The sequence below is a fragment of the Adiantum capillus-veneris genome, chromosome 25 (genome assembly GCF_014529385.1).
Source record: "Adiantum capillus-veneris isolate H3 chromosome 25, ASM1452938v2, whole genome shotgun sequence".
Lineage (NCBI taxonomy): Eukaryota > Viridiplantae > Streptophyta > Polypodiopsida > Polypodiales > Pteridaceae > Adiantum > Adiantum capillus-veneris.
The window spans coordinates 14893597-14918793 of NC_140955.1; the positions used below are offsets into that span (position 1 = coordinate 14893597).

The following is a 25197-nucleotide window of genomic DNA, read 5'->3' on the forward strand; positions in this document are numbered from 1 at the left end:
ACCTCTATGGTCATGCTCAAGTCACACTGACCTCAATTGTCCTCCTCGAGTCCTTATAAGTTTGCTTCCCACTGAATGCAAGTCATCCCGCCTAATTACTACGATACAGTGTTCATGAAAAATGTGTCAAAGCTTAATATCGTGCCGCTTTCAATTTTAAAAAATGCCGGTTGAAGGCAAGCTTAAAGGAGAAATTCTGCCCCAAAATAGAGAAAAATAGTGTAAAATTTTGAAAAAATGACCTTACTTTTAAATTTTTCCTATTGAAAAATTTAAGAAAAGGAATTTTATATGTTTGGGAAAATGGTTTTTGCCATAGCAATGGTGATTATCAATTCCTCTCCATGGGGAACACAATCTCTCTCTCTCTCTTTCTTTTTCTGTGACAATGGCATTGTCATTGACACTGTAAAGGAAAAGTGTTCCTCAACTTATCTCTCTTTTTGTGACAATGTCATTGTCATTGACAGTGTAGAGGAAAAGTGTGCCTCAACTTAGCCTTGAGCCGGTTGACAAATCAAAACAACCTATTAAAGGGAGGCAACGTTCGAGAAAAAATTGTGTCTCAACTTACTATCGTGTTGTTTTCAATTTCAAGAATGACGGTGGAGGGCAAGCTAGAAAGGAGAAATTCCGCTCCAAAATAGAGAAAAATAGTGTAAAACTTCAAAAAACAATGTAATTTTAAAAAAATTCATCTTGGCAAATTCAAGGAAAGGAATTCTATATGTCAGAAAAAATTCAAGGAGAAAGGAATTCTGCGCATAGTGCTCGCTCTCTCTCTCTCTCTCTCTCTCTCTCTCTCTCTCTCTCTCTCTCTCTCCGCGTCAAAGCGCATGCCTGAGGCTCTCTCTCTCCACATCAAAGCACTGTCGCGATTCTCCCGATTCTCTCTCTCTCTCTCTCTCTCTCTCTCTCTCTCTCTCATACGCACACAAACGACACTGGTAGGGTTCTATCTCTTAGCGCAGGGACCTACAAATTTCAATCCACCTCAGTGAGGTTCCACACTTGTGTGCTGAAGCTGAGGCTCGCACTGTCACGATTCTCTCTCTCTCTCTCTCTCTCTTTGATTTAAAATCAAACATATAATAGCAAAAGAATTCTCAGCTCTCTCTTTGGGCCTTTGATAACCCACTTTTAGAATGCAAGCTTGCTTTCCATCTTCATATCTTAGTTGCAAGCTCAAAAGTAGAATTGAACTCAGTGAGCAAAAACATCCTAGACGAAGACAGTAATCCTAAAGTTCTTGAGCAGATTCAAGCCATGTCTCTCAAGCTAGATAGGAGTTGATCTGATGAGGTGATTAAGTAACAGCCACTACAATGCCACAAAGTACTTTGAAGAGGGTATGTGTTCCAAGCTTAGCTCCTACTCACAGTCACCACTGCAATCTTGAGGCTCATGTCAATTTTCCGACTCAGAGGGTCTGTAGAGAGCACCATCATCAGGATCGGGAGGAGGGTCGTCATCTTCAGCTCCACTCTCGTAGTCACCATCTTCGGCATCTGGAAAATTTGGAAAATCTCCAGGTGGCGCAGGCGTTGGATAGCTTGTTGCCTCAACAGAGAATCGTCTTCGCAAACCAAAACGATGAGGAGAGAGCACCATTGCCACAGAGGGGCAATTGCTATGGAGAACGGGAAAAGAAGCCATCGTGCATAAAGATTGCATTGGCGACGACGAGCTCTCTCTCTCTCTCTCTCTCTCTCTCCGCGTCAAAGCAATGGGCCGAGTCTCTCTCTCTCTCTCTCTCTAAGTGTCTCTGTGCTCTCGCCTGTCCACTGTTTCACTTCGCGTAGGGCACATGGCACATTGGCCTAGATTTTGAAAGCTACCGGATGAAGCTTATGTTGACACGTGGCTGCCTGAATTTCTCTCTCCTTCATCTATAGTATAGATTTTAGTTTTTTGAATTTATGTTTTGTTTGTCTCTCTCTCTCTCTCTCCCTCCCTCCCTCCCTCCTTTCCTTTTTCTTTAAAATTCTAATTTTAAAGTTTTTAAAAAAACCTTGCTAACGGTGCTATTCCTACAACCACAGAGTCGCTTCTCCTGGTCGCTGATTTGCAGCTACATAGACTCAACGTATGGTTTCTCTCTCTCTCTCTCAAACACACGCACACACAGAATGCTTAATGACTTTGTCTCTCTCTCTCTCTCTCTCTCTCTCTCTCTCTCTCTCTCTCTCTCTCTCTCTCTCTCTCGGATGGCAATGTGAACAAAAAGAGCAAGGACAGGTGCTGGCGCGCTATGGTGGCCATGACCGTCCCCTCCATACTCTCCTCATTTGTCTCGACGCCATCTAGTTGCGGTCGCTCTTGGCCACTTCCCCTGCACACTTTGCCGTAGTTGAAGGCATCGGTCATCCCCTACCGCAATGGCAAGGCATGCTGCAAGTACCATCCGTCTCTACGCAACCTAGATGCTCTCTCTCTTGACAACAATTCCTCTACACCGCTCTCCATAGTATGGTGAAAAACTGCAGCTGTGATACAGGCAGTTTCGGGGCAGTGCAGTCTCACAACGTTGCATCTTTCATTCTAACCTTAGCCCAACAATCGGTGAAAGAGAGGGCAAAGTTGGTGAAGCACATGGTCTGCGTCTTGAGCACCCGTGGCGTCCTTGCGAGCGACAGAGGCAACACTTAACCTTGATTACTGGCCAGCAATCTTCACGACTTGACACCATTTAATCGGACGCATGTTATGGATGTCTCGAGGTTCATCGGTGCCAATGGACCCCTTAGCAAGATCTTCAAATCCACCATGTTTACACTCTCTCTCTCACACTCACTCTCAGACACACACACACACACACACACGCATTCCCATGTGTGCTCGTCATAGCATTGCACAACGATGGTTGCAGAAATAAGGGTGAGTGTAGGTGATGCCTATATTGGTGCTTGCAATAAGACCACATTCTCAGCCCGCTCATGCATCTATACTTGTAGGCGGCTAATGGGTGCAATCCTTTTTTTAAATTATGATCGCTCTCTCTCTCTCTCTCTCTCTCTCTCTCTCACACACACACACACACACACACACACACACACACACACACACACACACACACACACACACACACACACACACACACACACACACGCACGCGCATTCCCCTGTGTCTGCTCACTATAGCATTGCACAACGGTGGTTGCAGAAATAAGGGTGAGTGTAGGTATGCCTATATTGGTGCTTGCAATAAGACCACATGAGCCCCCCCTTCTCAGCCCGCTCATGCATCTATATGATCATCACCTGGTGTAGGCAGTCAATGGTTACAATCCTTTTTTAAAATTATGAGCATGCACACCACCATCATCCATGTTGTCTTTTCGCTTCGTGATGGCAATTTTTGCCACGTGGCCTGGCTGTCCAACTCCCCACATGTTGGCTTTCCTCCCTCATTTACCGGCCAAGTCCATTGCAGTAGCTCTCCTTTTGCCACGTGGTAGGCTGGAATCCTTGTCTGCTTAATAGATAGTATAGATAGCTTAACTTTTAGCAATCATTTTTTTATTATTAATATTGTTTCCTTTCACTATTTGTTCCGTCGCCACCCAATGTTCACATAAGAAAGCGGAAGAAAATAGAGTCACCTTTTGCTCCACCCTCTACGTGAACAAATGGGTGGCGGAAGTGCATCTCTTCCACCCAAAAAAGCACTTATTGAAGTGTTTCTTTCGCCTCCCCAATGTGAACCCAGCCTTAGTTACTTGCAACATCACTCTTTTGATGATGCAAAGTGGATGATGGAATCTCAACTTAAAAATTTCATCTTTTTCCGGAACAAGGTAACCAAGCAACTTGGTTGGGCGATGAACAAGACATCAACATATAAAAACAAATAATGAAGCCACAAATCTTTGTGTCTCTCCTTTGCTTTGCCTTCATTTCTTTTTATTGTTTTTATGTCCATACAATGTTTACTGCCTTTGAAGGTGTTTGAGGTTTTGGAGAACTACATTAGCATTCTATTCAATAGTTGTGTATGGCTAGAAGTTTTCATAGCATCCTTGTAGCGGAGATAATGCAAGCACTATCATGGAATGGTATTCAGTGCCATAAGTCGACCCTCTATAGAGCCTTAATAAGCTCATAGTTGAGATCATTATGATGTAACAGTGGGGTAATGCCACCAAATGTATTATTTGTCAAAGCCTAAATCACTATATTAAGGAATATTTACACATGTTTTACATGAATAAAATGGAACTGAGAGGCTTCACTAGTAATTTTCTCTTTTGAGGATAGAGAGAGAAAAGACGCTCATATTTGCCTTGAAACCGGTCACAAAAGCAACAAAATTTGCAACACACATGTCTAATGGGCTTTGAAACATTCACAAGCCACTTGGGTTATAGAGTCAATGGAATGGAAACACCGAACTCTAGCAATGGAACATCCTCAAGCCCGCCCTTGAACAATCTCCAAGCAATTTCTTTAAGTTTTCATTGAGCACGAAGTTCTTGGGAAAAGACCAAGGTCCAGAAATGATAAGATTATGCGGGCCAAAATGTGTCCACTCTCAACCACCCATTACAGGCACCTACTAGGCTAGAAGCAAAGGTGGATTCCGTCATGAGAGGAAGAGTGCAAAAGAAAGTAGAATTGCCCAAAATAGACTTGGTAAGAGCAATTTTCGAACATTTCACAAAAGATGGTCATCCCACAAAACCTGCCCACATCACTTTCATCCTAGTGCCCACAACAAGGTCTTTATTTAAGGATTGTGTGCTTTAATGTCGAAGGAGGGGTCCTCTTAGCTATAATTGACATAGGCGTGGAGAGATGGGATCAAGGGCGCTTATCCTTCTAGGGTCCCAACATCAATCAAGTGCTGTAGAGAAAGTATTATCTTGGTTACTCGAGATTCATTTCAAATGGAACCGAGATTACTTTTGCCCCCACGACATGTTTGCATGTCATAGAAGCCTACATTTCATGACGATGTGACCAGGTTGCCTCTCGATGCTTAAGTTGTGGGTTCAATCCTCAGACGTGGTAGAGTTGAGGCAAGGGGGATTACATTATTCTCGAGATCTAGGGTGCTCTTTCACACAGTATAGATCCCATCTCATAGGCTAATGGGGGAGCCCATATAATTTTGGGAGGCCATATCCTTCATGCCCTATGTATGTCACACAATGAGTGCTATATAAAATCGCTCATGAAAGCCGCACATTTTTTGAACAGCTTCAAAACTGTCGGTCAGTTCAGCTAACCAAGGCTATGCCTATAACAGAAGAGCCATGGGCAAGTCTGGCAATAAGAAGAAGAAGCCTGCTGCATCAGTCTCTTCAGTTGATGCAGCACCCAAAACAGTAGAGGATTCCAAGGTTGCAACCAGGAATTCGGGCCTCCCCACATATGGCCAGGCTGCAGGTGGAGTTGCCTCTGCATCAGGTAACCCTCCTCTTCCAAGAGTGGAGCAATTTGCTGCCGCGTTTCTTCGCCGTGCCCATGAGCTCAAAGAGGAGGGCAACCGCAGATTCCAGAGCAAAGACTACCTAGGGGCTCTGAGTCATTATGAGCAAGCTCTCAAACTCACTCCCCGTAACCACCCTGACCGTGCTGTTTTCCATAGTAACCGTGCTGCTTGCTTGATGCAAATGAAGCCTGTGCAGTATGAGGCTGTCGTCCGTGAGTGCACCTTTGCTTTAGAGATCCACCCCAATTTCAGCCGAGCTCTCTTTCGACGCGCTCGGGCACTGGAGGCTCTCGGAAAGCTTGAACTTGCGCTCCATGATGTGCAGACCATATTGCAAGAGGAATCAAACCATCAGGATGCTTTAGAGCTTGCTAAGAGGCTTCGTGTTTGTCTAAGGAGTCGAGAAGAGGCCCAGCGCGATACACAGGAAAAGACAAGCTCTGCTGCAACCCTCTACTGTGGAGGGACATCTCCAGCTGCTCTGGGAGCTTCGGTAGTGAGAGGGACTCCTGGCCCGGTGGCAAACAGAGGCCCCACTCTTCCGGCAAAACCCTTGCCAAAGAAAAAGGGGATGAAATTGGAGCAATCTTCCCTCCAACCTTCCAGTTTGGATGCAAAGCAGGATGGTGCAAGCTCCGCATCTAAACCAACAAAGGGTACTTTGTCTCAGCTTGAGAGCAGGAATGGTGCCTTGGAGACACCGAACCAGAGGGGTGCTTTGACTCCCAATACTGTAAATGGCCATGTTATTTCGAAGAATTTGGAGCCCTGTCAGGGCTCATTAGAAGACAAGGTCTCACAAAGCAAATTGAAGAAGGGGCATAAACAGGGGCCTTCTCAGTGCAGGCCGTTGAAATTGGTGTATGATCATGACATCAGGTTGGCTAGGATGCCTGCAAACTGCCGGTTCCGTGAGCTTAGAGAGATTGTTGGGAAGCGCTTTCCATCAACTAAGGCTGTTCTTATTAAATATAAGGATCTTGATGGGGACTTGATAACAATCACTTCTACAGAGGAACTGAGGCTTGCAGAAGTGGCAGCTGAAGCTGCCCTAAAGAGGGAGAAGGATATACCTTCTGGAAGAGAGCCGGGCAACGATCTAGATGCTTCTGCTTCAGCGCTACCTCTTCTAAGGCTGCATATAGTGGAGGTGAGCATTGAGCAGGAACCTGTCCTCGAAGAGCAAGAAGAAGACTTGAACTCACATGCTATAGAAGATGCTGATGAGAATCCTGATGGCTCGGAAGAAATTGCACGAGAAGATGCCGCTCTCACCGAAAGTGCTATCCTTGCAGATGATGAATTGCTCAATGCTTCAGACAGGAAGCGTGGGAAGTGTGAAAATGAAGAAGGTGGGAAGGAGATTGAGATAGATGAGTGGCTTTTAGATTTTGCCCACCTTTTCCGCACTCACATAGGAGTGGATGCGGATGCTCATGTTGATCTTCATGAGCTAGGGATGGACTTTTGCTCTGAAGCTTTGGAAGAGACGGTCACCAGCGAGGCGGCACAACCACTGTTCGAGGCTGCGGCATGCAAGTTCCAAGAGGTGGCCGCACTGGCCTTTTTCAACTGGGGCAACGTTCACATGTGTGCTGCAAGAAAAAGAGTACCTTTGGAAGAGGGCAGCAATAAAGATGTTTTCTGTGAGCGGTTACATGCAGCGTTTGAGTGGGCAAGAAATCAGTATGAGCTTGCTGGGACAAAATATGAGCAGGCTCTGTCTGTGAAGCCAGATTTCTATGAAGGGGTTCTTGCACTTGGGCAGGAGAGTTTTGAGAGTGCAAAGCTGAGATGGTCCCTTGCAATGGCAAGTAAAGTCGATTTGAAAATTTGGGACTCATCTGAGACTATTGCACTCTTCAAGCAAGCTGAAGACAGGATGAAAGTAGCTGTCGATCTGTGGGAGAAGCTCGAAGAGCGGCGCCTTAGAGAAGCCTCAAGCTCTGCTTGCAAAAGGGATGGGCTCAAACTTGATACATGCAGCAGGCACGATAATTGCCAGGAGCTGTCCGAGGCTGAGACTCAAGAGCAATTACGTGTCATGAGGTTTCAGATCAATTTGTTCTGGGGCAACATTCTGTTTGAACATTCTCAAGTGGAATACAAGCTTGGCTTCTCCTGCTGGAAAGAACTATTAGATACAGCGGTACAGAAGTTCGAGCTAGCCGGTGCATCGACATCGGACATCGAAGTGGTTCTAAAGAATCATGCTGCAAATTCAGCTTCCCCTCTTGAATTGAAAGGGTCCAATGTCATTATCTGTGGGCATTCGAACGCATCACAGGGAACTGAGAAAGCGGAAGTGAATGAGAGTGTGCATTCTGGTGATATATTCAATGTTGAAGATAGTGGAAGTGACTTGCTGTAAAATTCCAAAACTAACCCAGCCTTCAAAGCCCGCTCTGGATAGGTGTTTTGGTCTGGAATCAGTCGTTTGTCTGGCACAAGCGCTGAAGAAAGCCATGGAGGTTTATGTATGCTTCAATGTGTGTCATTGACCATTTTGTAATGTCATGATTAAGCTCTCTCTGGTCACAGAGGATTAAGGGAGGAAGGACATCACATTTTCTGGCCCCTCTCAAATTAGTCGAAGCTCTTTTGAGCTTTCTTAATAAAACAACACTTGTTGTCATCTACGAAGTTGATTCTTGCGTTCAATCAAGTCACTATTTTTTAGTTTCGCAACCTTTACATCAAATTGACCTGCTGCTAGTATGCTTAAGCTTTTTGCCCAATTTTCGCAGGAGTTAAAAGGTGTGAACTTTGTGTTTTATCTCATGACTAGCACTTTTGTCACTATCCTGAGTCTGAGGGCAATTGCTCAACCTGAAAAATAATTGAAGAAGGAGCTTGGATCACCATGCTCAAGTTGTGTTTGAAAACATGCACAGAAGCATTCTGATGAGTTTCAAAACTTGGCCGTCTCTTGAAAACGAAGCTGGCATTTAGCAGTATTGTAATCATCTGGACTTTTTGCTTTTCCTGCAAGCTTGTGAATTGGTGGGCAAGAATGTATGAAGAATGTTTATCCTGTTCATTTTGCTTCATAAGAGCGCCTATGTTTATCCTGTGCATTTTGCTTCGTATGATTGCCTATGTTCTCTGTATATGTCCCTTGCTCAATGTAGCTTATCAGTCCTTGAATGGTTAACAGATATGGTATGAATTGTGCCTTGGATCTTAGCTCTAAGTTTACAAGCTCCCCTTGTTTTTAGAAAAGATAGACCAAGAACCCATGATCTCCTACATTCAAGATAGCTTTTTTTCCTCTAGTGGGTGCGACCCTATGTTACGATTAACCCTTACTTATCCCACTACCCCTTGGTGCGACCTAGCTGTAATGCCTCACATGTGTGAGTGTCTCCGAAGTTGCTTTGATTTCTTTCTGTCCGTTTTTGGTTAAGTTGCTATGGCTTCCCCTTTGGTATGAAGCTTGGAAGGTTTTTGAACAGAGGAGGGTAAAGGAGCCGGTTAAAAGAAGGGTTCCCTTTTTTTCTGTGGTTATCCTACTTGAAAAGGGTAGGATCGAAGAATGCGAAGAACTGCTCGAACTTTGTCCCGACAATCGCCATGGTGTCTTTGCTACGTACAGATACCTGCTCCGTAGGGCTTTCGATTGAGCCCCTCCAAGCCCTAAACCATTTAGCAAAACCTTTGTAACTCCTCACCCAATTTGGGCATCTCTAAAGTGGCTCCTTTACCCTAGCACATTTACTATAGAGCTAGTACTGCATGGAAAGCGCTATAGTGGTGTATAAATGCATATAAATAAATAAATACACACACACACACACACACACACACACACACATATGACATTATTTTTCTTCGTTAAAGTAATCACGAAAAGATGCACCCTCCTTTCCCTTAGAACGAGACTCTTAGTGTTAGGAGCCGAGGTTTACCTTCCAATGTGGAAGCGAGTTTAAAAAAAAAGAGAAAAATATTGGCAAAAGTACTCCATTGCCATTCCCATTAGTAATGATTTCGTAATGTGTTTATATTGATAAGAATGTCCTCTTTACTTCGTTAGCGTAGCAACCTCTTTTGAATTCTCTAGCTCTCAAGCCTCCACGTGGTCAGAGCTTTTTCTACTATTTTTAATGCTCTCTCTCTCTCCCTCTCTCTCTCTCTCTCTCTCTCTCTCTCTCTCTCTCTCTCACACACACACACACACACACACACACACACACACACAAGCGCGCAAACAGTCCCGTTTTTCAGTTTGCGTGTAGCAAGGACGTAGTCTGTTTTCAGTAGATGCCAAGCGAGGGCCTCTCTCTAGATGCAATCACCTACGTACTCCCAATTGCAATCACCTATGCAACATGGTGAACGCATGAGGCATGTGGTTCTACGCAAGGTGCTGATATGGGCACATAATTTCACAATTATATTGTTAATCAGAGGCTGTTGAAAAAAGAAGTCTTGCTTGGCACTGTCTTGGTCGATATGTGTGCCACTCAGTAGATGCGAAGCAAGGGCCTCTCTTCAGATGCAATCACCTACGTACTCCAACTGCAATCACGTATGCAACATGGTGAAGCATGTGGCTCTACGCATGCATCTTGAAGGCATGTGGTTCGACTACGCAAGATGCTGATATGGGCACATAAATTCACAATTATATTGTTAATAAGAGGCTGTTGAAAAAAGAAGTCGTGCTTGGCACTGTCTTGGTCGATATGGATGCCAAATGTGGTGCGCTTGAGAAAGCACAAAAAGTGCTTGAGGAGCTTCCTATCCAGAATGTCGCCTCTTGGAATGCATTGATTGCAGGATGTGCTCTACGAGAGCAGGGCTAAAAAGCTCTAGGCTGTTTTCAGCAGATGCGAAGCGAGGGCCTCTCTCTAGGTGCAATCACCTACGCATGCCTCTTGTAGGCATGTGGCTCTACTCAAGATGATGATATGGGGAGAAAACTTCACAATTTTTCAGAGACTGTTGAAAAAAGATGTGCTTATTATTACCGTCTTGGTCAATATGAATGTCAAATGCGGTGCGCTTGAGAAAGCACAAACAGTGCTTGAGGAGCTCCCTGTTCGGAATGCCACCACTTCCAATGAATGCAATGATTCCAGGATGTGCACAACGAGAGCAGGGCGAGCGTCGATGTGGATGTGCTCTTTTTTAACGTTTATCAGCTATCAGCTATTTTCATTTGGGTGCTCAACTTTTACTTCCTGGTTGATGAACATCATGTGGCATGGACAAACAGTGCTTGCGAAGCTCCCTGTCCGGAATGCCACCACTTCCAATGAATGCAGTGATTTCGGAATGTGCACAACGAGAGCAAGATGAGCGCCCACGTGGCCGTCCTCTTTTTTAACGCTTATCAGCTATCACCTATTTTCATATGCTCGCTCAACTTTTGCTTCTTGGTTGATGAGCATCATGTGGTGCGCTTGAGAAATCACAAAAATGCTTCAGGAGCTTCCTGTCTAGACTGATTGCAGGATGTGCTCAACGAGAGTAGGGCTAGAAAGCTCTAGGTTGTTTTCAGCAAATGCAAAGCGAGGGCCTCTCTCCAGATGCAATCACCTACATACTCCAACTGCAATCACCTATGCAGCCATGTTGAAGGCATATGGCTCTACGCATGCATCTTCACGGCATATGGCTCTACGCATGCATCTTCACGGCATGTGGTTGTACGCAAGATGCTGGTATGAGCACAAAAATTCATAGTTATACTATTAATAAGAGGTTGTTGAAAAAAGATGGTGTGCGTGGCACTGTCTTGGTCGATATGTATGCCAAACGAAAGCACAAAAAGTGCTTGAGGAGCTTTATGTCTAGAACATCGCCTCTTGGAATGCACTTATTGTGGGATGTAAACGGATGTCGTGCTTGGCACATTGTCTTGGTCGATATGTATGCCAAATGTGGTGTGTTTGAGAAATCACAAAAAGTGCTTGAGGAGCTTCCTGTGCGGAATGTCGCCTCTTGGAATGTACTCATTGTGGGATGTGCGCAACAAGCGCAGGGCCAAAAACTTCTAGGCTATTTTCAGCAGATGCAAAGCAAGAGTATCTCTCCAAAATTATTTACCTATACTTTCACTAAGCTCGCCTATCTTTACCGTCTGCGCGCTCAGCTCTTGCTTGCTCACTGCGCATCAGTTTTCGTGGTTGATGAAGATCGTGTGGCAAGGAAGCATTGATTGCAGGATTGTGCAACAAGAGCAGGGCCAGAACTCTCCAGATGCAATCACCTACATAGGCATCTCAAAGGCACGTGACTCTACGCAAGATGCTGATACACATTGTTATAAAAAGTTATCGTGCTTGGCACCGTCTTGGTTGATATGTATGCCAAATGTGGTGTGCTTGAGTAAACACAAAAATTGCCTCAGCAGCTTCCTGTCTAGACTGATTGCAGGATGCTCTCAATGAGATCAGGGCTAGAAAGCTCTAGAATGTTTTCAACAGGTTGCAAAGCGAGGGCCTCTCTCTAGGTGCAATCATCTACGCATGCCTCTTGAAGTCATGTTGCTCTACTCAAGATGCTGATATGGGTGGGCCAGAAAATTCTAGGTTGTTTTCAGCAAATGCGTAGTGAGGGCTTCTCTCAAGATGCAATCACCTACGTCACAAACTTTATTAATCGCTAGAAAATGTCATACTTGGCACTGTCTTGGTCGATATGTACACCAAAATGTGGTGTGCTTGAGAAAGCACAAAAATTGCTTCAGGAGCTTCCTGCTGGAATGTCAGCATTGATTGCGGGATGTGAGCAACAAGATTAGGGCCAGAAAGCTCTTGACTATTTTCAGTGGATGCAAAGCGAGGGCCTCTCTCAAGATGCAATCACATAAGCGTGAATCTTGAAGGCATGTGGTTGTATGCAAGATGCTGATATGGGCTTAAAAATTCACTCTGAAATTGTTTGTCAGGGGCTGTTGCAAAAAACTTCCGTGCTTGGCAATGCCTTGCTCGATATGTATGCCAAATGTGTTGCGGGATGTCGTCTTTTAGAATGCATTGATTGCACGATATGCCTGACAAGGGCCAGGCTAGGAAGCTTTGGGCTGTTTTCAGTAGGTGCTTGAGGAGCTTACTATTCGAAACGGCGTTAACTGATTGTGGGATATGAACAATAGGAGCAGGGACATAAACCTCTAGGCTATTTTCAACGGATGCAAAGCGAGGGCCTCTGTCCATATACAATCACCTACACGTGCATCTTGAAGGAATGTGGCTCTACGCAAGATGTTGATACGGGCTTAAAAATTCACTATGATATTGTCAGTCAGGGGTTGTTGCAAGAAACTCCGTGTTTGGCAATGCCTTGCTCGATATGTATGCCAACTGTGGTGCGGGATGTCGTCTTTTGGAACACACGAATTGCAGAATATGTCCGGCAAGGGCCCGACAAACAATTAATAACATTGACATCTTGTATGATTACGAGCATCGAGCTTGATAAAACTCTAACCCTCCTTGTGGTTTTTTGCGAGGTAAACCTATGAAAGACAAGGTCAATTTGCTCTAGTTGTCTTGAGCAAATGCAATGTGAGGGTGTTTCGCCAAATGCAGTGACATACGTTTGCGCATTGAAAGCTTGTGCCACAATCAAATCTACGAAGCTGATTCATGATGAAGTTCTAAGGCAAGGGCTCTTGCAAAGCCATATCGCGATGGATGGTGTGCACATGGACACGTAAATTTGAAAATTCGTCTCTTGGAAAATGGGTTGATTATAGGATACCTATTATGGATGCGGCAAGGAAACACTTTGCTGTTGTCACTGGTGGATGGGAAGGGAAGAGCTGTCTTCAATTTCAAATCACCTATACTTGCACCTTCCAACCTTGTGGCCTTACGCAAGAAATCAACATTGGTGAGAGAATTCATGACAAGAGCACCAGACAAGGTCTACCAGAGAAAGATGGCATGTAACATTTAATGGCCTAAAATCTTATTTGTAGCGGAAATTAGCATGAACATAGTGGGCATTTCATTAGAATAGATTCCTAATGAGAATTACAAGAGTGCTTGGGTGGAGAGAGCAACAAAAAGCATAACACCTAGTTAGATAGCATCGACAATACTTTCAAAAGAGAGAGCAATTAAGCTATTGACAACAGTTGAGGACCGGATTTGCATGGAGCCGGTCCCCCCTCCAAAAGGCTTTGTATTATGGTTTCTCCCGTCAAGAGAGACATTGTACAATACAATTCTTTGTGTTCCTTCAAGACTAGCTAGTGCAATGAAGATGGAAGCTTCATACACCAAGCAAAACACTTAATCAAACACAACTTGAATTATCCCCGTTCTCAGACCCAAGACCTCACACACCTTCGAAGATGGTGAGAGCTAGCAGGGTATGAGAGTAGATTGAGAGGAAAAAGAAGTATCTTACGAGAAAGAAGTACATCTCCTCACATAATCACTCATATTAGCATAGCTTAGCTTAGTAATTAGCTTGGTAGAGAAGATGAGCATGCATTGAAGCTTGGCTCTTGGTTGGATTTGCATCCACATGCCAAGAGAGTGTTGATGTAGGCTTCTATCTCACAAGCTTGGAGTAGGTGATGAGCTCTCCATTAAAGCTTGGGAGGAGATAGAGTATTTTCCCTTCACACATGGTCAAGTGTGAGAGTGTGAGTGTCAATCCAAGCAAAAATCAGCCCCCTCTCTCTCTTGGGCGAGCCCTAGCTGCTAAGTTAGTCTGGCTTTTGTCTCATTGGACCTCCCCAGGTCAAGCCAATAGGGATTAAGCAGCATAAGTGATAGCCTTCTGACATGTGTCCCCCTTTCCCCTTTTGTGAGAGCTTTAGATAATTAAATAATTAAACTAAACTCTCATTGGACCCCTTTGCCTCCTGGCCAATAGGAATCAGGCAAGCCATGGGGCTCCTGAATGCTCATTGGACCCCTTGGGAGACTGCCCAATAGTCTTCTAGGACACTTAATTCTTATTGGTTTCTTTTATTAAATGTTTTTAAATTAATTAGACTAGATTTACTCTAGCTTAATTCTCATTGGTCCACTTCAAGGGTCTTCCAATAGGAATTGGGCACACCTTGTGGGCATCTGGCCTAGGGAGCTGACATGTGTCCCTCATTCCCTTTGTGTAAAGGGAGCCTCTGTGTGTGTGTGTGGCTTTCTCTCTCATCCCCTAGCTTTGGGGCTCGCCCCCTCCCATGTAGGGATATGCAAAGACTTTTAGGGCACACACTAAGCATCCAATTTTCCCTAGGGTTGACCTTTGGACACAACCTTTGAATTTTGGAACCTTAGCATTTTGGAAGTCTTAATGGGCTGAACCTTAGGGTCTTTTTGGCCCATTGTTTCACATGGCTCTTTTGCAGATGGCCCCCCCTTTGGATCCCTATTTTCCCTCCTTTGGATCCCTACTGTGGCCGGTCTGCTAACTTAACCAATATTCTAGCTTTTTCTCCCTTGGCACTTCCCCACATTAAATGATCAGTTTAATATGAGAAAATCATTTTGGAGAATTAGATATTGATTATTATGACATGGCATGCAATGGTTCTTGATTAATTTGTGAATAATAGTTGCAGACTCCACCCAAAGCTGCTTCAAATGATGCTACAAAATTTATGTGAATGGTGTTTCACCACCAAGATGAAGATTGCCCGACCGTCTCGTCCATGAGAGAAATTTAGATTAGTAAGCGATCGAGGGTTTCTCTTTAGACAAAGTCTCTTGGGTTGTTACGGCGAAGTTCAAGACTGATTTAAGGGAATGTTTTTTGCAAACACTTCCTCCAGTTCAGAGTTCACCAGCTCCTTGAAAGTATGTGGCCTTACACAATGCCTTCAGACAAATGAGAATCCACAATGAGATTGCAAGATATACCAATGGGAGGAAACAAACATCATGCCGACAAAGCTTTAGCCCAACATCATCATGTTTTTTAACGACAATCAACAAATGGATATCCAAACAAAAGAGCACGTAAAATACTCTGAATTCTATACTTGTTACTACCGACACAGTGAAATGAACATATTGAAAATTGCACACTGCCATGGGAATGGCATGTTCCTTTGTATTATAAAAATTGGGGAGGACTGTGCAAACTCCTCCATGCAAGGAGACTTGCATTATCACTGAATATGAATTCTAGCCCTTCTTATGGCTCTTTTGCAGGTACACGGGTCGAATTGGGGCATCACGATCGTAACGTACTAAAGATGGTACCAATTAAGAAATAACCAAACTTGCTTTGGTGATCTCTCTCTCTCTCTCTCTCTCTCTCTCTCTCTCTCTCTCTCCCCCTCTCCACATCCATTTTCTTATTTAGGGATGTATACTCTTGTTGAATCTTCAAATGACACAGTCACACTTACACAAATGACAAGAATGCACAGAAGAGAGCGAGAATTAATCCAAGAATTAATACGATCTAAAAACTAAGGACATATTTAGTCAATATCAAAATTGGGACTTGAAGATCATGTCATTGTAAACACATGAACATGTCTAACTTAGGGTCATAGGATTTGTACAAAAAAAAGCATAAGGTCTCTCTCTCTCTCTCTCTCTCTCTCTCTCTCTCTCTCTCTCACTCAGCTTTTCCCTTCTAGGTCCTTATTACTTCGTTAGTATATAGCGAGATTCAAACATTTTGTTTTCTTTTACCCTCGGACTCACTTCAATTCAATACAAATGCAGCCAACGAAGCACTCTAGTTATCTTAAAGATATGAATTATATTCAAAGATTAGATAGGTAGCATGAAACAAAATAGTGAAATATCATTTTTTTATAGCTTCTATTTTGCTACTTGAAAAAAATGGATAAATACTAATATAGACAATTTTACAAACCTCATCCTAATCATAGTACATAATAATTACTTAAAAGTTTTAGTTGCCCGATACTCTCCATCACCACCTTTCACCTCTACAATGGGCAAAAACATCGTTGGAGGCTTTCTTGTTGCAAAGTTGAAAGCATTTCTCCACTTAAATTGTAGATGATGGGCTTTCATGTGTGATGGGAGCTACTCACCATGCAATACAAGCAACAACTCTCCATAGTAGAACAAAAGTCTTTTGTGGCTCGCAAGCATACAAGTTGCACGTCACATGGATATAACATGTATTAAAATGGCTTACTTCAAGAAGCATGTACACACGTACTTGTGCCTTGATGACGTATTTGCTTGATATTTTTATCCACACCTCTTGAGGATTCTTCATCTAGCTAGCAATGCATTAAAATGATTCCATAAAAACCACAGCGAGTCTCTAGGCCTTTCGACCAAAAGTCTGATGTCATATATGCGTGATAATTTTGTCCACATCTCTTGCTATTTCTTTGGTGAATGAAATTTTTTGCTTATACTTTGTGCACATTGACAATTCTCAATGTCACTATTTTATAGATCAAGGTGACCAAAAATTGAAGGAATTTTTTGGCTAGGAAAATTAGAGGACTTTGCACTACTCTTGAAATCCAGGCATGTCGGACATGTATATGACCCAAAGGTAAAGGAAGCTACTTGCATAGCCCTTTAAAAAAAATGTGGAAACCGGATCAACTTACAAGACTAATGCCCTACTACTACTGCATGCCTACATAAGGCTCTGGAAACATACATATATAAATAAGATTCTACTTGGCAGGTTCCGAAGTGTAATTAATTTGGAACGTGGAATTGTTTAATATTATAATTGTTTCCTCATCAATCAACATCCTAATAATAATTCAAGAAAGATGGAAATTAACATAGAGACAAGGGAGAAGGCCAGATTTCATGAGGTTGAACCCCTCCTCGAAAGGACTTTCCATTATGAACAGAGAAATTACAACTGTGTGCAAAAATAAATATTGAATCTGTTGAGCTCTTGAGTAATTACCGCGTTCAATGAAGACTTTAAACATCAACAAAATGGAGATTTAGAACGTCTATCTTCCCCCATCTTCACTTGAAATACATAGTAGTTATGGAGATGAGAGAGAGAGAGAGAGAGAGAGAGAGAGAGAGAGAGTTTTGAGAGGAAGAAGTCTTGTGTTATGGAGATTTTTGAGAGAGAGTGAGAAAGACTGAGTCTTTTGAGAGGGAGAAACCTTGCTCTATAGGTTGCGATTAATCTCCTCTGTAGTAGTAATTGGCGTTTTCACTCTCTTCTGCTTCTCTAAGTGTTCAACACAAAAGTTGTAGATCTCACCGATTCTGGTTTAGAACGATGACCGTTTTTAGAAATTGGCTTTCTATCATTAGATATTTTAAAAATAGTTTTACTAGGTCTCCTTTAGGCAGTCCATCCACTTCTGGACCTTTCCTTCACTTCTTTACCCACTACTTTTCTCTTAAGGATAATCCACCACTCTAAAGGTTGTAGCATCCTTTTGGTACCTTAAGGTCTTGAGATGAACCTTAGTCTAATTCTATCGGCACTTTTGGAAACCTAAGGCCAAAAGGAGTGATTAATGTCCACCATGCTTTTATTAGTATTCAATAGTATCAAGGAAGAACAAATCAACAACTTGTAGAGGTAGATGTTTTCTTTTATGATAGTTTCTTTCATGTGGGTACCAATTCATCTTTTAAAACACAGAAAAAGTTTTCTTTACCCAATTTTATAATTTCACACTAGTCCTTGTCAACTAGTGACATAAGTGAGACATTTTTTTTGAATCTATTCAATGAAGTGTAAAAAGGATTAAAGCCAAATGTAGCAAGTAGGCTTGTGAAAACCAAAGTGAGCATGCCAATCCACGTTTTTGTGGATTTTTTTGCCACAAGTGAATGTCCAATAGGTGTGAAAAATACCATGCTTGTGTGTAAGAATGTAGACCAGAATATAGTACTTGACTTTTAGATAAAGGCTGGTATTTCTGACATTTTAATAGAAGTGATTGCAAAGTGGATCCATCACGAGTAAATGTGAAATACATGATAAAAAGTCAAAACTTGCTACTATCAAAGATCTCATAGAGTAAACGGTGTTTCTGTAAAATTGGATCAAGACCTTTGAAATATGCGAGACAATCCTTTGGTGTACATTGTTGTGTAGATGCATGAAGAACTTCAAACACTCTATCTATTGGTGGATCACTACACAAGACTTACAAATGAAGATGAAGTTGAGCCTCCCTAAGATTTTCTATTTCAGATCAATGGTAGACAAGTAAGTAATTTCATCAAAACAACAGATTTTAATGAAAAATTAAGATTTTTGACTAACACATTTTTTTTTTCTCGACATATGTTCAAGATAAGAGAGAAGCTTATGAAGTGCAAGGACATACATTTGAATGTAGTCTTTATAATTATCACTTAGGTACAAAAATTCAAATATGAAGAAGGTAAAGACAATATATTAATCTAAACAAGGTTTTAAAATGCTTATCATATTCCAAGTACATTGATACTTTCAATCTCTTTTTGGTCCTTTCATGAGATACTTATTTTTGTGATGTTTGGGCATTGTTGACTTCTTGATGTCTTCATCTTCAACAAATTCTTCTACATGAGGGTCAATAGGCAAATACGGTTTTGGTTAACTTCTTCGTCTTGAGATAATGTTTTTTTATAATGAAAATCTCTTCATCTTCAAATCGCCCAACTCTTCCAGAATTGTTCATCATCCATAGCCTCCTGTCCATCAAACTCTAGCTTTTCCTTCGAGGAAGATTTGAAATTACTCCAATTGTTTGCATTCAAATTATCCATCATGCTTTCAAATTTGTCCATGCGAAATTGTTCTACATCAAGATCTATATATGTTGTAATAAAATGCTACAATAAAAAAACAAATCTGTGAGTCAAAGAGGTTGGATCATTTGTGCTTTAAGTGTTAGAAATAAATAGATGTGTGAGGTTTCACGTTTCTAAACGAGTTTATGCAAGATAGAGCGTACACACTTGCCGCGGTCCGTCGCATTCAAGTGTGACCTGCGCAATATAGCTAACTCGTTGATAATAGAACTCGGTGAGTTACTGGTAAGAGGCTCTATGTAACTCACCGAGTGACATGGTCATACCACAAAGGTGACATGTTATTACGTACATGACCACATGGCATTGCCACATAACTCGCCGAGCAACATGGCAATGCCAACATAGGCAGGCCATGTAACTCGGCGAGTTACGTGGCTGTTATCATGGAAGAACTCTGAACAATGATGCGACATACACGTCAGATGTCTACGTAGAAACTTGTCAAGTTATGTTTTCGCCTCGTAACTCAGCGAGTTACGTAGACACGTCTTCCATCGTTTGCATGCCACACAACTCGACGACTTACATGGAACTCAGTGAGACTTGCAGATATGATTTTAGACCCACATGCATGCATGGACTTTTTTGATGAGAATTTGTATGAGCCATATGTCCCATTTTAGCACATAGTATGGGCCTTGACTGCCTATATCATATCGGATGGTTATATAACATTGTAGTGGTGAAGTAATGGTACTCACCTCCAGCTGTGCAAAGTCTTGTACCCTTTCGTGGGCGGTCCCAAACCATACTATGTGCTAAAATGGACCGTATATCTCATACAACCCATTTTATCACATATTATGGGCTTTGATCGCCTATACCATTTCGGATGGCTCTGAAACTTTACAGTGATGGGAGAATAGTTCTCACCCCCATCTATGAAAATTATTGTGGCCATCCAATATGGTTTGGGTGGTCTCGAACCATAGTATGCGCTAGAATGGGCCATATGATCCATATGACCGATTTTAACGCATAATATGGGCCTTGACCGCCCAAACCATATTGGATGGCTGTGAGACTTTGCACGAGTGAGAAAATAGTACTCAACCCTGCCCATGAAAAGTCTTGTGGCCATCCAATATGGTTTGGTATGTCTCGAGACCTATACCACTATGTGCTAAAATTTGTTGTATGAGCCATATGTCCCATTTTAGCACATAGTATGGGCCTTGACTACCCATACCATATTGGATAGCTAGGAAACTTTACAGGGGTGAGAAAAGTATACTCACCTATAATCGTGCAAAGTCTTGTGGCCATCTAGTATATTTTGAGCAGTCCTGACCCATATGATGCACTAAAATGGGTCGTATGGCTCATACGTCCCATTTTAGTGCATATTATGGGCCTTGACCATCCATACCAGTTTGAATGGCTGTGTAACTTTGCATGGATAGAAGAGTCACTATTACTCCTCCCTTGAAAAGTTGCACAATCATCCTAAGTGGTATGGGCGGACAAGGCCAATACTATGCGCTAAAATGGGCCGTATGAGCCATAGGGAAGCCATACAACCCATTTTAGCACATAGTGTGGGTTGGGACCACCCAAGCAATATTGGATGACGATGAGACTTTTACAAGGTGGGGTGATTACTATTCCCTCACCCGTGCAACATTGCAGAGCCATCCAAATTGGCATGGACGGTCAAGGCCCATACTATGCGCTAAAATGGCATGTATGGCTCATACGAACCATTTTAGCGCATATATGGGCCTTGACTACCCATACCAATTTGGATGGCTGTGAATGGGTGGAGTAATAGTACTCACTCTCACCTATGAAAAGTCTCGTGGCCATATGATATGGTTTGGGTGATATGAAAGGGCATGTATGGCTCATACGATCCATTTTAGTATGGGTCTTGACTGCCCAAACCATATCGGATGGCCACAAGAAATTGCATGGGTTACAGAATAGACTCATCCCCACCCGTGAAAAATCACATAGCCATTCGATATGGTTTGGGCAGTCTCGACCCATGTATGAGCTATACGTCCCATTTTAGTGCATAGTATGGGCTTTGAGTACCCATACCATATTAGATGGCTTTGAAACTTTGTAGGGGTAAGTGAATGGTACTCACCCCTATACGTGCAAAGTCTTATGGCATCCAATATGGTTTGGGCGGTTTTGACCCACACTATGTACTAAAATGGGTTGTATGACTCATATGGCCCATTTTAGCACATATTATGGGCCTTGATCGCATATACCATATCGGATGGCTGTGCAACTTTGCAGGGGTGGGATAATGGTGTTTACCCCCAATCGTGAAAATTCTTGTGGCCATCCAATATGGTTTGGGTAGTCTCAAACCGTACTCTGCTCTAAAATGGGTTGTAGGGCTTATACGATCCATTTTAGCGCATAGTATGGGCTTTGACTGCTCAAACCATAGTGGATGGCTATGGAACGTTGCACGAGTGGGGGTGAGCACCATTCCCTAACCCATAGTGGATGGCTATGGAACATTGCACGGGTGGGGGTGATCACCATTCCCTCCCCTGTAAAAAGTTGCACAACCATCCAAACTGGTATAGGTAATCAAAGCTCATATTATGCGCTTAAATCGGCCATATGGCCCATTTTACACATAATATGGATCACGACTATCCAAACCATATAGGATGGTCGTGGGACTTTTCATGGATGGGGGTGAGCACCATTCTTCCACCCATGCAAAGTGCCACACCCATCCAAACTAGTATGGGCGGTCAAGGCCCATACTATGCACTAAAATGGGATATATGAGCCATACGACCCATTTTAGAGCATAATATGGGCTCGTACTATCCAAACCATATCGAATGGTTGTGAAAAATTCCATGGGTGGGGGTGAGCACCATTTCTCCACCCGTGCAAAGTTGCATATCCATTGACTATGATATGGGTGGTCAAGGCCCATACTAAGTGCTAAAATGGATCGTATGAGCCATACAACCATATAGGATGATATGGGTGGTCAAGGCCCATACTAAGCGCTAAAGTGGATTGTATGAGCCATATAGTCATATTGGATGGCTGTGAAAGTTTGCATGGGTGGGAGTGAGCACCATTTCTCCACCCATGCAAAGTCGCACAATCATCCAAGTTTATGGTTTAGGGTTCATGATTTAGGGTTTAATGTATAGCGTAGCCATACGGTCCATTTAGCACATAGTATGGGTGGAAACCTCCCAAACCATATTAGAGGGCTGTGAAGCACCATTCCCCCACCCGTCCAAAATTTCACAACCATCCGAGTTTGGAATTTATGGATTAGGGTTTTGGGGTTTAAGGTATAGGGTACAGGGTACAGGGTACAGGGTTTAGGGCTTAAGGTTTATGGAACATGGTTTAGAATTTATGGTTTATGGGTCAAGGTTTAAGGTCTATGCTTTAGGGTTTAGGGCTCGGGGGTTAGGATAGTATAGGATTTCGGGTTTAGAGTTTAGTGTTTGTGGTTCAAGGTTTTAAGTTTATGGTTTATGGTTTAAGCTTTAGGGATAAGGGTTTAGGGCTTACAACACATCATATGGATCAAGACCACCCAAACCATATCATGGTGACGAGACTTTTCATAGGTGGACATGAGTACCATTTCCCCACCTGTGCAAAATTGCAGAGTCATTTGATATGGTTTGGGTGGTCAAGGTCCATACTATACGCTAAAATGGACCATGTGGGTCACACGATCCATTTTAGCACATAGTATGGATTTTGACCACCCAAACTATATTGGATAGCCATGAGAGTTTGCATGGGTGGGGTTGAGCACCAGTCCACTACCCCTACAAAGTTGCACAACCATCCAAATTGGTATGGGCGTTCAAGGCCCATACTATGTGCTAAAATGGATCGTATGAGCCATACAACCTATTTTAGCACATAGTATGGTTCGGGACTGCCCAAACCATATCGGATGGCCACAAGAATTTTCACAGGTAGAGATGAGCACCATTCTCCAACCCCTACAAGGTTTCACAACCATCAGATATGGTATGAACGGTCAAGTCTCATAACATGTGCTAAAATGGCCCATATGGCCCATTTTAGTGCATAGTATGGTTTGGGACCGCACAAACCATTTAGGATGAGAAAAAGACTTTGTACAAGTGGGTCTGAATGCCATTCCTTCACCCATGCCAATTTGCACAACCATATGATATGGTATGGGTGGTCAAGATCCATACTATGCACTAAATGGGCCGAATGATACATAGGACCCATTTTAGTGCATAGTATGGGTAGGGACTGCTCAAACCATATTGGATGGCTTTGAAACTTTTCATGGGTGGGATTGAGCACAAATCCCCCACACATGAAAATTTGCACATCCATCTAGGATGGTATGGGCTATCAAGGCCCAAACTATGGGTTAAAATGGGTCATATGGCTCATAGACCCATTTTAGGGCATAGTATGAGTCGGGACCATCCAAACGATATCACATTTTTACAAAAAATTGCACGGATGGAGGTGAGCGCTATTTCCCCACAAAGTTGCATAATCATACAAACTACTATGGGTGGTATAGGTGTTCAAGTTTAGGCATCTCAAGTGAACTGCCCAATGTGATCCCATTATTTAGTTTGGCTTTTAGGTATTTGTTTTACTTATTTAATGTCAAAGTCTTGGGTAGGGAAATTTACTGGGCTTGCTATATAAGAAAACTCTTGCCTCCATTGTATACACATTCCGTTATTCATTGCCAAGGTTGATTGGTTCAGGAGACTCTCTCTCTCTCTCTCTCTCTCTCTCTCTCTCTCATGCTCACTCCCCTTAGTCTCTCTACACTTCTGCATTTTGGACGTTGACATGGCATCAGAGCGGTGTGCTCCTTGAAGGCCTTGGCGTCGAGGAGTAGCCCAAATAAGAGAAGAACGCCGAGGCCTGCCTTCCCTGCTTGCGTTTTAAAACGCTGTCCAAAAATGATGCAGAATTCTCCCCTCACGTTGGCATTTTGAAACATTGTTCGCTGCTCCCTCCTCCTACTGCACGCCTGTTGACAGTCCTCTATCCGCAGCGTTTTGAAACGATCCTTGTCCATAGTACCCGCGGTCCCGGAAATCCACGACCTCCCTCCTTCTGCCTTGCATTTTGAAACGCTACGACCACGTCCCCCCCTCTCCACGATGGCTCCATCATGAAAATGATAAAGTGTTTTAAAACGTTAGTGGCAATCTTGGTTTGAGGAGTAGCTTCGGTCTTGGAGAGAGGGTATGGAGTGGCTTGGTAATGTTGAGGAGATTGGAGCTTGAGAGAGGGTGTGTATTAGGAAGGGAATGGGGTCTAAGGGGGACTCTTTATTTTCCATTGGATTAAAAAGGAGATTATGGAAGGCGCAAATGGGTGGATGCCATGTGGACTGATATGGTGGGTATGGTAGGGCCTAAAAGTAAGTGGTCAAACTTGTACTCTTTTATAAAATACAAAGAGAAAATCTCTTATAAATTCAAAAAAATGAACTTTTCTTTAAATAATTGAGTAAAAACCAATCCTTTCTCTCTCTAATGGCTGTCAGTTTCTCCCCCCCTCTCTCCTTAAAAGGGGTCCCTCCAAAAACATGCTGATCATTCCCTCCCTCTCTCTCTACTATACCATCTCTCACTTCTCTTCACTTCACCTTGCAAGAGTTGTTTCTCTTTCCTTCCATTCAATTTTCCCTCCCAAAAGCTCTGCAGCAGAAGTTTGAACCTCCTTTTCTCATCAAGATTACTGCATTCTCCTCAAGCTTGCGGGATTCTCCTCAACCTGAAGTTCTCCATTTCTCTATGAGCCTCACTAAACAACTCTACCTAAAGCTGAAGATTTGCAATATATCTGCTAGATCATCCCTCTTTCTTTCCTCAACAGGTTTCCTGCTCCTTCTCCATTGTGCTCTCTAGAGAGGATCTACTTTCCTCTCAAGCTTTGCAACATTATCTTCCCTATTAAGCCAACAAGCAAGTGGAGCAGTATAGCAGTAAGTGGAATCCTTTGTCTTTGTGTACCATCAAGAATCTTGCTCTATACAACTAAGCACATGGATGTGCAATCTCTAATCATAAGTGTTTGTCTACAGGTTGT

At 42.9% G+C, this 25197-nt stretch overlaps 1 protein-coding gene across 1 annotated transcript; it reads left to right on the plus strand.

Moving 5' to 3' along the window:
• The first annotated feature begins 5046 nt into the window (after positions 1-5046).
• LOC147424447 (protein CLMP1-like) lies at positions 5047-8073 on the plus strand. Its single transcript, XM_086499691.1, has one exon. The coding sequence runs from the start codon at positions 5256-5258 to the stop codon at positions 7803-7805; it is 2550 nt and encodes an 849-aa protein (XP_086355817.1). The 5' UTR covers positions 5047-5255; the 3' UTR covers positions 7806-8073.
• Positions 8074-25197: the final 17124 nt, after the last annotated feature.